The sequence below is a fragment of the Bos taurus genome, chromosome 6, assembly GCF_002263795.3.
Source record: "Bos taurus isolate L1 Dominette 01449 registration number 42190680 breed Hereford chromosome 6, ARS-UCD2.0, whole genome shotgun sequence".
Lineage (NCBI taxonomy): Eukaryota > Metazoa > Chordata > Mammalia > Artiodactyla > Bovidae > Bos > Bos taurus.
Window position 1 is genome coordinate 111759088 of NC_037333.1, and position 12653 is coordinate 111771740.

At 46.5% G+C, this 12653-nt stretch overlaps 1 protein-coding gene across 8 annotated transcripts in view; it reads right to left on the reverse strand.

The window, feature by feature from the left end:
- LDB2 (LIM domain binding 2) overlaps positions 1-12653 on the reverse strand; it is a 454756-nt gene that overhangs the window by 60221 nt on the left and 381882 nt on the right. For all 8 annotated transcript variants that reach the window (XM_024993437.2, XM_015471777.2, XM_015471776.3 and 5 more), the window contains 2 exon segments: positions 11793-11915; positions 9347-9430 (listed from right to left, as the gene is read on the reverse strand). In XM_024993437.2, the coding sequence (XP_024849205.1) occupies positions 9347-9430; positions 11793-11915 (207 nt within the window).

The following is a 12653-nucleotide window of genomic DNA, read 5'->3' on the forward strand; positions in this document are numbered from 1 at the left end:
AGGAAGATCCCCTGGAAAAGGGAATGGATTCCCACTCCAGTATTCTTGCCTGGAGAATCCCATGGATAAAGGAGCCTGGTGGGCTACAGTCAATGGGGTTGCAAAGAGTTGGACATGAATGAGCGAATCACTTATCATGATCTAGACCTTGTTAGGCCCTAGAAATATAAGACAGTCAACTTGTCCTCAGGTTCCTCTGAGTCTCACACAGGAAACAAGGAGAGACTAAACATGGAGACAAACAGGCGCATGGAGAGACGATTCCTATGCAGGATCTGCCAAGATGTAAGCCCATATCACAGGGGCAGGTGCCCCCACTGAGAGTCAGAGAGACATGCTCAGAAGAGGGGATGGACAATGGGTCCTGAAGGATGAGGAGCTAGACTGGGGAAATCGGATGGAAGGGAAGGGTAGGAACCGCAGTCCAGGCAGTGAGCCACACTGTGCCAAGGCATGTAGGCAAAAGAGCATGGCCAGTTTGGGGACGGGCAGGTGGTCCGGTGGCTACAGGATGACACATAAGTGGGGAAGGGGAGTGGACCAAGGCTGGGAAGCACAGAGGCCCCACCGTCGAGGGCTTTGAGAGCCAAAGTCGGGAGCAGAGCACTCGATGGGCACACTAGAAAGTACATAGGGGCAGCCTAAGTCATCTGCGGAGACTGACATGAGGTGCGTATTAGGAGCAGAGGAACATTCTGGGGTGATCTGAGGTCCCCAGCTGAGGCTGGGCAGTGTGAACCGTGAACAGACCTACCTCTCACAGTGTCTTCAGCTCCTCACAAAAGGGAATGTGCCTTATCCATCCTTATCAACACCACACCTTGTTCCTTTTGTGCCCGGGGCCTAGTAGATGCCACCCAAAATGTCTCTTGGCCAGATGATTGACTTAAAATTTAAACACAAAGCCAAACTACCCCACATTGTCAAGGGATAAAGTGCTGTTATCCTGCGGTATCCAGTGGGCAGAGATTGTCTGTTTCTACTATTGACAGCAGATGAGTGAAAATGGCACATCCCACTTACGGCCAAGGCAGAAATTCGCGGGGGTTTCCTTTAAATGCTTACGGACAGGGTTTCTGCATTACCAACCTTCATTCTTTTTATGGGATAGGAAATGAAACAGACGTCAGTTATTTCAGTTTCAATTTTAAAGTCTTATCTTTGAAGCTATTTAAAGAAAATAAATCCTCCACACAGTAAACATTCACATATAAGAACTGCATATAAGAAATCTGGGATGGTGGCAATTTCAAACCCTGAGTTAGAAAGGGTTTTCACTTTCATGAAATGGAAATAAAGAAGGATAGGACTTCTGGGTGTTCTGACCAACTGGAACTCTTCTCATAAGCTCTGAACACAGGGGAATCTGATGAATGACTTGATCCCACCGAGAGAAAGGACCAGAGACCCTACAAGAGCGTGCTTGCAAAGAGAAGGGAGCTTCACATGAATGTATCTCACTGGAAATCAGTTAAGGGGGTGTTACACCCCATTTCCTAAATAGGGAAACAGGCTCAGAAAGGCCAAGTAACTTCTCCAAGGTCACACAGCTAGCAAGCGGCAGTCCTCAGATATATACTCTTGTCTGTCTGACCCTTACACCCAAGTTAAACAAGCTTAAAATTTACATTCCAGTCATATGAAGCTAACTTATTGGAAAATACCCTGATGCTGGAAAAGATTGGGGGCAGGAGGGGAAGGGGGCAGCAGAGGATGAGGTGGTTGGATGGATCACCCAGGACAATGGACATGAACTTGAGCAAACTCCGGGAGATAGTGGAGGACAGGGAGACCTGGTGGCGTGCTGCAGTCCAGGGGGTCTCAAAGAGTCGGACACGACTTAGCAACTGAACAAGTGAAACTGCCTAGAATTCAACCATACCCCAGTTTTATCCATCCTTCTCTGATGCTACTCCTGGATGGGACCACATACTCATCTTTCAGAATCAATTCAAGAGCCAGTTCCTCCTTGGAGACTTGGCCTCCCACCCCCACCGTCCAACAGTCTCTCTGGTCTTTGTGCCTGGAGTCAGACTGTGGGTTCTAATCCCTTCTCAGCCATTCACCGGCCCTGCGACCTTGGGGAAGTACCTCCCTAAGCCTCAGTTTCCTCACCTGCAAAAAAGGGCCAACAAGAGTCCCATAAAGTTGTGAGCATTAAAAAAAATAAAATAACTCCTTGCCCAGAGCACAGCAGCATGCCTGGCATGCAGGAAACACTCAGTGATGTTAGCTAGCATTTTGTGCATTGCTGTAACCAGGCAGATGTCTCTCCCAGCAGAGTCTTTTTTCTTTCTCCCCTACTAGACAGTGATCTCCTTAAGGATGATGGATAAGTGGTGTCTCATAGATGCTTGTGGGATGAACCATGAATAATGGCGGAAGGAGGATGTGTCGTGGTCGGGGGGGGGGGGGGGCTGGGAGGGGTGGGGCGGGGCGGGGTACTGATGAACTCCACAGGCAGGTCTCATTGACCTGGACCCCCCATGCTTCTCCAAGGACACCTGGCCTTCCCGTAGACCAAGCTCTTCAGAAGACTGGAGGGACAGCCTGTCTGCTGCTGTGTCCCAGCAAACATGGCACAGAACACATGCCTGAAATCCCACCTGCTTCTCCCCATTCTAGATCTAGCGTTCCCTCCCCAGAACACACTGATTGAGGGGCGCCATCACCCCCATCATAGTAAATTCCTTCACCTCCAGGAGACGGTGGACACGTTCGTGAAACACACCACCCAGTTTCTGGGACTCCTAACAACTGCTCACTCTGCATGCCCGTTCCCAGCCCGGCCGCAGCCAGGAGAACTACCCCAGGGACACAAGGTCAGTAAGCCCTGGCCCCTCGGAGGTCATAAGACGGCATCCAGGGGAAGCGAGGCCACACGTGGTCAGGACGCCATCCCTGCTCTGCCTCCTCAAGCCTCCGCTCTGCTCTGCCCGGACCGGCGAGCCGGCCGGCACACCCCCGGGCACCATGCCCCTCCGGCCTTGATGTGCTGGAGTGGCCGAGGGAACGCAGGCAACCTGAGAACTCAAATTAAAGGACAACAGCTAGACTGTGACCACTTCAGAAACATCAGGTCCACAGAGTCCCCAGCAGCTCGCTGCCAGCTGCTCCAGCAACGTCATCCGTGTTCACATCTCCGGAGCTGGGCTATGTGCTTCCCCAGCTCCTTCCTCTAACTGGGGGAAGCTGCCTCCTTGTAAACCCTCCCACAGGCCGCCGGGAGAGCGATTGGGAATTTCAGGCAAAGCTGGGTGATCATAACTGCTTACCTCCTGTATTGCTTAATTTTGGTTCCTGAAAGACAAAGCTTATTGAAATTTCAGATGTCTGAAGTATTTAAAAATCTCCTATCCCACCTTTCCAAAGCAGGGCGCATTGATGTTTAAAATTCTTCCTGTGATTCAGAAGGCCCTGGATTAGTATTTGCCCAGATAAAATGTCTGACTTCTTCCAATGCTGCGTGTGGCTAGTGAAATTCCTGGCTAACTCTGTTGAAACAACTCTTCAGGTGACTTTCTGAGGCTGGAGCCAAAAGCCCATTTCCTCAGAAGGATGGGATAGCTTTTAAAGTAGTTTTTATAAATAAAATTATTTTCTTTCCTCTTTTTTTTTGGCTGCTCAGCATGTGGAATCTAGTTCCTTGACCAGGGATTGAGCCTGTAAGGTTTGCACTGAAAGTGTGAAATCGTAACCGCTATGGACCATCAAGGAAATCCCAATAAATGTATTTTCTTACTGCTCAACTGTTTTGCAAATATTAGGTGATAAGAGTACTAGGAAAATGTTAGATCCTGGTTCTAAAATGAAGAAATTAAGCTTTATTTCTCATTCTTGGTGACCACTGACCAGGCCAGGTCTCGTCACGGAAGCCCTGTGCACTGGTTTTGGGCTCTGAGTTTGAGATTCTGCTCAGCCATGACCTGCCAAGTGGTCCTCAGCTGCCCTGAGGGGTTGTGGATGGGAAGGTTGGCTTCTACGCTGACGACCTTCCCCGCGAGACCCACAGGTCCCTCCCCAGGCTCTTCTCATGGGCCTTCCAAGCCAGCACACCTCTCCCTGCCAGCTTCGCCCACCAGCCCGTGACGACTACCCTAGGAAGGAGGCCACAGCTCCATGATGGAGGTCCATCCCCTGGCACACTGCCAGGAGGACAGAGTGGGCTCAGAAAGTGTCCTGAACCAATCAATAGGTGAGTAAGGGGTCGGGTGAGTGGAGGCAAGAAAAGCAAATGGCCACTGAACCAGGATGCATGAGCCTGGGAAGCCAAGTGGTGTTGGGAGGACTGTGAGTGAGAGGAGAGAGCCAGAAGCCATGTTGCTCCAAGGAGTTCCCGGCTGGAGGACAAAGATGACACATAACAGGCGCTGGGTAAACTGTGGCGACAAACACTAAGTGGGCACTTTCTGGCCGAGACCTTGGGCTACGCCCTCTGTGTGGGTTCTCTCTCTTAATCCTCACATTGGGCTTCCCAGGTGGCTCAGTGGTGAAGAATTCACCTGCAGTGCAGGAGAGGCCAGAGACACGGGTTCGATCCCTGAGTTGGGAAGATCCCCTGGAGGAAGAAATGGCAACCCACTCCAGTATCCTTGCCTGGGAAGTCCCATGGACAGAGGAGCTTGGTGGGCTACAGTCCATGAGGTCAGAAAGAGCTGGACACGACTTAGCAACTAAACAACAACAACAAATCCTTACACTAAACCCTACAAGGAGCTGACATAACTTTTGGTGAAGGAGATTAAGGATCCAGTGAGAAACACTGACTTCTCTGTCAAGGCAGGAAAGACATGATCCAATTCCTATCAATATCATCATTCTATGAGAATACTGTTTGCAGCAACAGGGATTGACCTAGAGAGTGTCATACTAAGTGAAGGAGGTCAGACAGACAAACTAAATATCATAGGCTGCCACTTATTTGTGGAATCTAAAAAAAAATGATGCAAATGAACTTACTTACAAAATAGAAACAGACTCACAGACATAGAACACAAACTTACAATTGCCAAAGGGGGCAGGTTTGAGATGAGCAGACCCACACTACTGTATATAAAATAGATAAACAACAAGAATGCATTGCATAGCACACAGGACTGTATTCAATATCTTGCAATAACCTAGAATGGAAAAGAATCTGAAAAAGAATATATATATATATATATATGCATGTATCACATATATTTATGAATCACTTAGCTGTACACTTGAAACTAACACAAATTGTAAATCAACTATGCTGCTGCTGCTGCGTCGCTTCAGTCGTGTCCGACTCTGTGCGACCCCATAGGTGGCAGCCCACCAGGCCCCGCCGTCCCTGGGATTCTCCAGGCAAGAACACTGGGGTGGGTTGCCATTTCCTTCTCCAATGCATGAAAGTGAAAAGTGAAAGTGAAGTCGCTCAGTCGTGTCTGACTCTAGCGACCCCATGGATTGCAGCTTACCAGGCTCCTCCGTCCATGGGATTCTCTAGGCAAAAGTACTGGAGTGGGGTGCCATCATCATTACAAAAATAATTTTTAAATCATCATTGTACATTCTTACTAGAAAGGCAGTGTTTTGCCATGGAGCACATAGGTTCTAGAGTTCAAGTTCCGGTCTGTCATTTGGGGGCATAAAGCTGGGTGACTGATTTTATTTCTATCCCCTGTGCCAGCTCTTTTACGGGAAAGTGAAAGTGTGCACTGTTTCACATGGGCCACTGTGGAGTCCAGCTACATCGGGACAGCCTGCAGTACTTCACTTTAGGTGGTAGCCTTGGAAATGCATCTCTCTGTTGCCCCAAACCATACATGGTTCCCCATGTCATTATCAGCAGAGGGCCTGATGTCATTCCCTCTCTGCTGGTATGATGTCCTTACTCTTTGCAGGCTGCAATCAAAAGACTGCAGACGTGGGGACCAGTGAACCCTGCTGATCCCACGGTGAAGGTCACCATTTTACTGATGACAACAGAGCTGGGTGGGTGGGGCATGTAGGGAGGAGGGAAATTCAGCATTTATCACTGTGTTAAATGCAGCTGAAATATGTAATAGTCTGTTTAAGATCTCAGCAGAGACTGAGCGACCGAGTCTAGGATGGACGCCAAAGTCCCAGATTCCTTGGAGGTGTCAGCTGAGGACATGTAGTGTGGGACTTCTCTATCTGCTTAATGAGAGGCATCATTAGATGGTTCAAAGGAAATCTCTCCTGGCCCCTGACAAGACACAATGCCAGGTGGTGTGGGGCCGCCTTCTGAATTCCTGTGGCTGGAACAGCACCGAAGACCCCCATGTCCTACCGGCTCTGTGCCAGCAGCCCTTACGGGAGCCAGTGCTGAACGCAGAGCCTGGAGGTTGGGGAGAACACAGCCTCATCTATCCCGCTGAGAGCTCTCTCCTCAGACCCCGCCTCCTGGGCAGACCCTGGTTTCCCTCTGAGCAGGAACCAGGGGGCCGTTCAGTGGGGAGCGCCCTGGCTGAGGGCGTCCAAGATGGCGGGCGCGTTGGCGTGAGGTGGCGGGGAGTGAGGCTGACTCTGGGTCTTGCCACAACAGCTGGATTTGGTTCTGGGGCATCTAAACCGAATAGAAGACTCTTCTTCCTTTACTCAGGACAGAGACCCTGCTATCCTCATGTTTAATCCTTTCGGGGGTTCCTGGCCCTGGTACCCCGGCCAGCCAGTTGCTCCAAGACCTGGCTCCCAGCTAACTCTCTCTCCCTCCTCTCCTCAGCCTCTCCCTTCACATCTCAGCATCACCAACTGCTCGGCTTCCCATTCCCTAACCTGTGCTCCTTCCGCTCCCTCTTATGGAAAAGGCCTTCCTCCTCCTTTGGCTTTTCTTTGTTCACTCTTTCACACTCTGCTCAGGCATCACCTCCTCCATGAAACCTTCTCTGGTTGATTCACCAGAGATGTCTATCTTGTACTCCCGTAACTCAGTCTGGACACTTCTATCATGATATTCACCCTTTCATATACAATGATCTCTCTTTATAAACCCTCATAGGGGAGGGTTTCTTCATAACGGGTGCCATGACTTTTGTCTTTGAATCTTCAGCATCTAGTTCAGGGCCCGTCACATTCCAATGAGGGCACAATTTGGAAACATTTGTGAAAATCATTCTTCATTTACAGAACAGAAAGTCCTGCCAAAGCATTTCAACATGTAGAAGTATGCAAACGTGATTGAACTTAGAGGACTGTGAATTCAAAATAAGATTCACAAGCCTGCCCTTAAGGATAAAGAAATTATCCGTATATTATTTTCTAGCCTTTGAATTTGATAATATCAACCATTTTACTATTTTTGAGCTGACTAAATCCTACAGCACTGCGGTTTTCCTTCTTGTTTAATTGACATTTTTAAAAGCTTAAAGGTGAATTTACTATAAATCTGATTCTTTCCACCTCTCAGAATCAACTGCCAAATAAATGAACATGTTTCAATGCTTTCATCTAATAGTAAATATAAGTTTTCAGGTAGATAAAAAGGAAAAGAAACAAGGCATAGACACTCCAATGGGGTGGGCCCCTGGAGAAGCAGGGGAAGCCAGCAACTCAGAGGCAAAGGGATGTGGACCGTGGCCACTGCCTTCCTGTTCGTTCTGGAAGGCAATGCTGGCTTTATGAAGAAAACCGTATCCTCTACTTGCAACGTGGTGACTGCCACTCCACACTGAAAACAGCATTGACATATATACACTGTGCACGTGTGTGTGTGCAAAGTTGCTTCAGTTGTGTCTGACTCTGTGCAACCCTGTGGACTGCAGCCCACCAGGCTCCTCTGTCCATGGGATTCTCCAGGCAAGAATACTGGAGTGGGTTGCTGTGCCCTCCTCCAGGGGATCATATATACACCACCCCATGTAAAACAGACAGTTAGTGGCCATCTACTGTGCAGCACTTCAGTGCTCAGTAATGACCTAGAGGGGTGGGGGTGGGGATGGGGGTGGGTGGGAGGGGAGCTCAAGAAGGAGCCGGTATATATACACACGCAGCTGATTCACTTTGTTGTACAGCAGAAATCAATGCAACATTGTAAAGCAATTATACTCTGATCAAAAGTAAATTTAAAAATATAAATAACACTGATTTATAAAAATGAGTATAGAATATTTAAAAAAGAAACAGTATGATGTTTGTTACCCTGACCAACTTTACTGTAGTTTTTATAAATATAAAAACTATATAAAGATGTTTGTTTCCAGAGGCCAACTCTGGAGGCTGTATTATGTGGGCAGAGAGTTTTTGCCTAACATTTAATTTTTTTTTTTAATAAAAATTCACTCTATATCTAAACCAGAAAACCAATTGCACGTTACACAGAGAGTCCCCAACAAGCCTTAGAAATAAATGTCTGTGTTCCAGCACCAAGGTGAGTTTCTTCAGGGGACACTCTCTGGAAGGCACACTGAGCCCCTCCTTACACGTGAGGAGTCCCTGGACACAGACACAGAGACTATGAACTTGGCAACAGTACATTGGCGACTTGAGACAATCAGAAGGGACACAGCACCGAAGCATTTGATGAGAGAGACATTGCCAGCCTTTGAATAATTCATTCTGGGAGTCATACAAACGTAGCGAAGATGCCCCACCCTGACAAAGTCTAGGCTCAATGCTTTTTGTTAGTTAAATCCAATCATCCATTGATCACACACACACACAGGCACACAGAGTGGTGTAAGACATACACATTGTGCTGCTATTCACAGTCGCCAGGGCCTGGGTACAACCTAACTGTCTATCAGTAGATGAATGGATAAGTAAGATGTGGTACACGCATACAGTGGAATATTGCTCAGCCACAGAAGGGAATGAAATAGCGTCATTTGCAGCAACATGGATGGAGCTAGAGACGATCATACTAAGTGAAGTATGTTAGAAGAAGAAAGACAAATACTTCTTAGAATAGAGAATCACATCCATGTGGCATCTAAAACTAAGACACAATGAACTTATTTGCAAAACAGCCTGACAGCTATAGAGAACAGCCTTGGGATTGCCAAGGGAGACATGAAGTGGGAGTTCTGGATCTGCAGATGCAAACCGCCATACACAGAATGGATAAACGACAAACTCCTACTGTACAGCACAGGGAACTGTATCAATATCCTGTGATAACTATAATGGGAAAGAATACGAAATGAAAGAGAATGTATATATATGTATAACTGAATCACTTTGCTGTGCAGTAGAAATTAACACAACATTGTAAATTAACTATACTTGAATAAGATACATTTTAAAAAGACATATGTATTGTGCTAGATTACCTCATTTTAATTCCTTGGTTCAAGATACGCATAAATCTCTAAAACACTTTTCAAACTCAACGGGAAATACCTCAGCCCATTGGTCTTACCCTGAGGTAGTTGAGGGTGAAATTTGTCAGCCCCATCCTGGTGATGTTTTTGGACAGCTGATCCAAGACCTGAGGATCTTGTGCCTAAACAGGAAAAAGAAAATCAAATATTTTATCCCCTCAAGACGGTATCAAGGAAGTCCCGACTGTGCTACTGCTGCTAAGATGTGCATCTTGCCAGTTTTTCTCAGAGGGTAGGTTGCTGGAGATAATTTGTTTTACATTTTGAAGATACTTGCATATAACGCTCAAGGTCACCTTTGGATCAATGGTGCAAGACTCATTGCCAGGGAGAACTGAACTGAGTCAGATGGGAGAAAGGACTTTATTTCCTCTGTGAGAGGCCTTGTGTCTTCCAGAGGAGGGTTATTAAGCCCGATCAGGACATCTCCAGGTCCCTGGCGCCCCCTTAACTCTGAGGGGAGGTGGGGTCTGGGTTTGGCAGAACCATGTTTTAGGGCTTCCCAGATGGTGCTAGCGGTAAAGAACCTTCCTGCCAATGCTAATGCAGAAGATGTAAGAGACTTGGGTTCAATCCCTGGGTGGAGAAGATTCCCTGAAGAAGGAAATGGCAACCTACTCCAGTATTCTTGCCTGAAAATTACCATGGATAGAGAAGCCTGGCCAGGCTACAGTCCATGGGGTCGCAAAGAGTTGGACATGACTGAAGTGACTTAGCACACACGCACACATGCTTTAGGACTGGCCTTTGCTGTGGGTTATGATAATGGTTTTTTTTTTTTAAGATCTTCAAATTTTTTTTTCTAATCTCTATTAATTATCTACTGATGTTATTTATGGGGGGAGGACACATTTCTGTTTTATTTTTGACCACATCATGAGGCATGGGGGATCTTTGTTCCTAGACCAGGGATCGAACCTGAGACCCCTGCAATGGAAACGTGGATTCTTAACCACTGGGCCACCAAGGAAATCTCATGACAGTGTTTGTAGCAGCTGGGAGTTGAGTCCTATATTTGAACATTTTGGAACTGCCATGAAATATATTAATACATATATATTAAAAATGTCTAACTCTCCTCTCCGTTAAGCTGAGGCTACAAATAGATGTCCCCAACAACTTTAATCCTGAAGGACCGTAAAGGTATGCATTCTATTTTCAGAAATATCAGCCACATTAAAAATATCAAGATGTCATGTTTCATGGGCCACCCCCAGTGTTCTGTTTGGCGAGAAAAGAAAACAGATTCTTTCTGGATTCCGTTGTAAGGTGAGTCTCCTAGTCACTGCTCTTTCTTTCTGTTTGTTTTCCCTTCTTTCTTGATAGATAGAAACTCTTGCTAAACAGAGGAAGTCTTAAGTAAACATCTTCTTGCCTCCGGGTCTGCATTCCTGAGACCATCTAGGTTATACCAACATCTTAATTTATTCTTTTTCTGTACTTAATTTCCCTCAGAGTAATGCAACCAATTGGCTTTGTGTAGATAAATTAAAAAAAAAAAAACTAATGTAGGTGAAAATAGCTTGCCATTTTTCATCTCAATTTCTGAAAAGAGGGTCCTCTGTAGACATGCGTGCGTGCATCCTAAGTCACTTCAGTTGTGTCTGACTCTGAGGCTCTACGGACTGTAGCCCACCAGGCTCCTCTGCCCAAGGGATTCTCTAGGCAAGAATACTGGAGCGGGTTGTCAATCAGTACTGGAGTGGGTTGCAATTACAACTGTGATTGTATTCTCTTTTCACCACATCGGGTCTTAAAAATCAGGCTCAAATCTGATTTTGCTCCAGAGCATTTTCTCAGAAGCTGCTGCATCGTGCACTCTGGAAGAAGCATTCATTAAGTCAGTGCCTGGTGATTCCTTCTCACGGGACTGACCTGATGAGTTTCTGTCAGGGCTTACCATTAAAACACCTCTCTAGATTGGCATCGAATCCACCCTTGGACCTTCTTGATGTCCAAGCAATTTGATATGATTTACAGCCAAATGCAATCAAGAGGAACCCAGGTCTTCCTCGGGTTTCCAATGCCGTGGTTAGGAAGTGTGTGCACACACATCGGCGGTGTGTGAACCCCACATCTTGTCAGATGGTTCCAATAAAAACTGGAAACTGTTTTCCTACTCCTTGTTTTATTTCTCTCATTTATACATAACAGGTTTATTAGCCCAGGCTGAGTGGTACTTGATAACAAATGCGTGGAATTTAAGAAAAGTACAGACTGTTTATTGAGGTAACCTCCATTTGGAGTTTAAAATAATAAAGTAGGAAAGGAAATAGTCTCACAATTTACCAAACTCAGAAACAAAGGAGAGCAAAAGGGGCCTATGGATGAAAATGGTTGATGAGAAAACTCAAAATTTAGAGTTAATTGCCTAAAGTGTGAAGTTTCTGGGAGCCCTTTCACAGTGAGAAAACAGGGCTTCTCTTTTCTGGGTAAGATGAGGGGATGAAAGGGAAGAAAGTGAAATAGAAATTAAGTACTTACGTGCATGGCTAGAATGCTTCTTGGGACTAACTCTCTGTATTGTCTAATGGTAAAGTGCCATGTTTTTATTCTCATGAGGTCGTCAAAGGTGAACTCCAAAATCAGTCTGCCTTCTGTACACACCTGGAAGGGACAAACAGGAGGATCAATGGTTATGCACTTGGTGATCGCGACGTTTTTGTAATTCACATGTCAGCCACTCAACGCGGTCTCCCTGACTCCTCTTGGCAGGTGCTCGATCTTGGCAAAAACGTGGCACAGGTGACGCATCCATGGAGCAAGGTCTCAGCTCTGAAATTAATGGGGTCAAAGGTCAGCACAGCAGCTCACCAGCCATGAGCTACTGGTAACTCAACTAGTTTTGGCAGAAAGTCCACGAGCCCCTATTTCTTCATTTGTAAATATGCGAACAAAACCCATCTTATAGCGATGCTGTGTCAAACACTCCTGGTACATGTGTCCCCCATAACATTAGCATGCTTTCATCTCCTTTCTCCTCCACTTTCATCATCCTTCTAGACTAAGAGTTTGAGCTCTGTTCTAATCTCGGTTATCCTACTCTGGGAGAAAGTACCTAATACAAGTATTCCGTGTAAATATGAGTTACTTCAAGCTCACCCAGGCAGGAGGAGAAGGGGACGACAGAGGATGAGATGGTTGGATGGCATCACCAACTTGATGGACATGAGTTTGAGCAAGCTCTGGGAGTTGGTGATGGACAGGGAAGCCTGGCATGCTGCAGGCCATGGGGTCACAAGGAGTCGGACAGGACTGAGTGACTGAACTGAGCTGAACTGAAGCAGAAGAAGTTTTCATTTCCAAAGAGAAATGTCAGAGGGTGGTGCTTAACCCAAGGCTGTG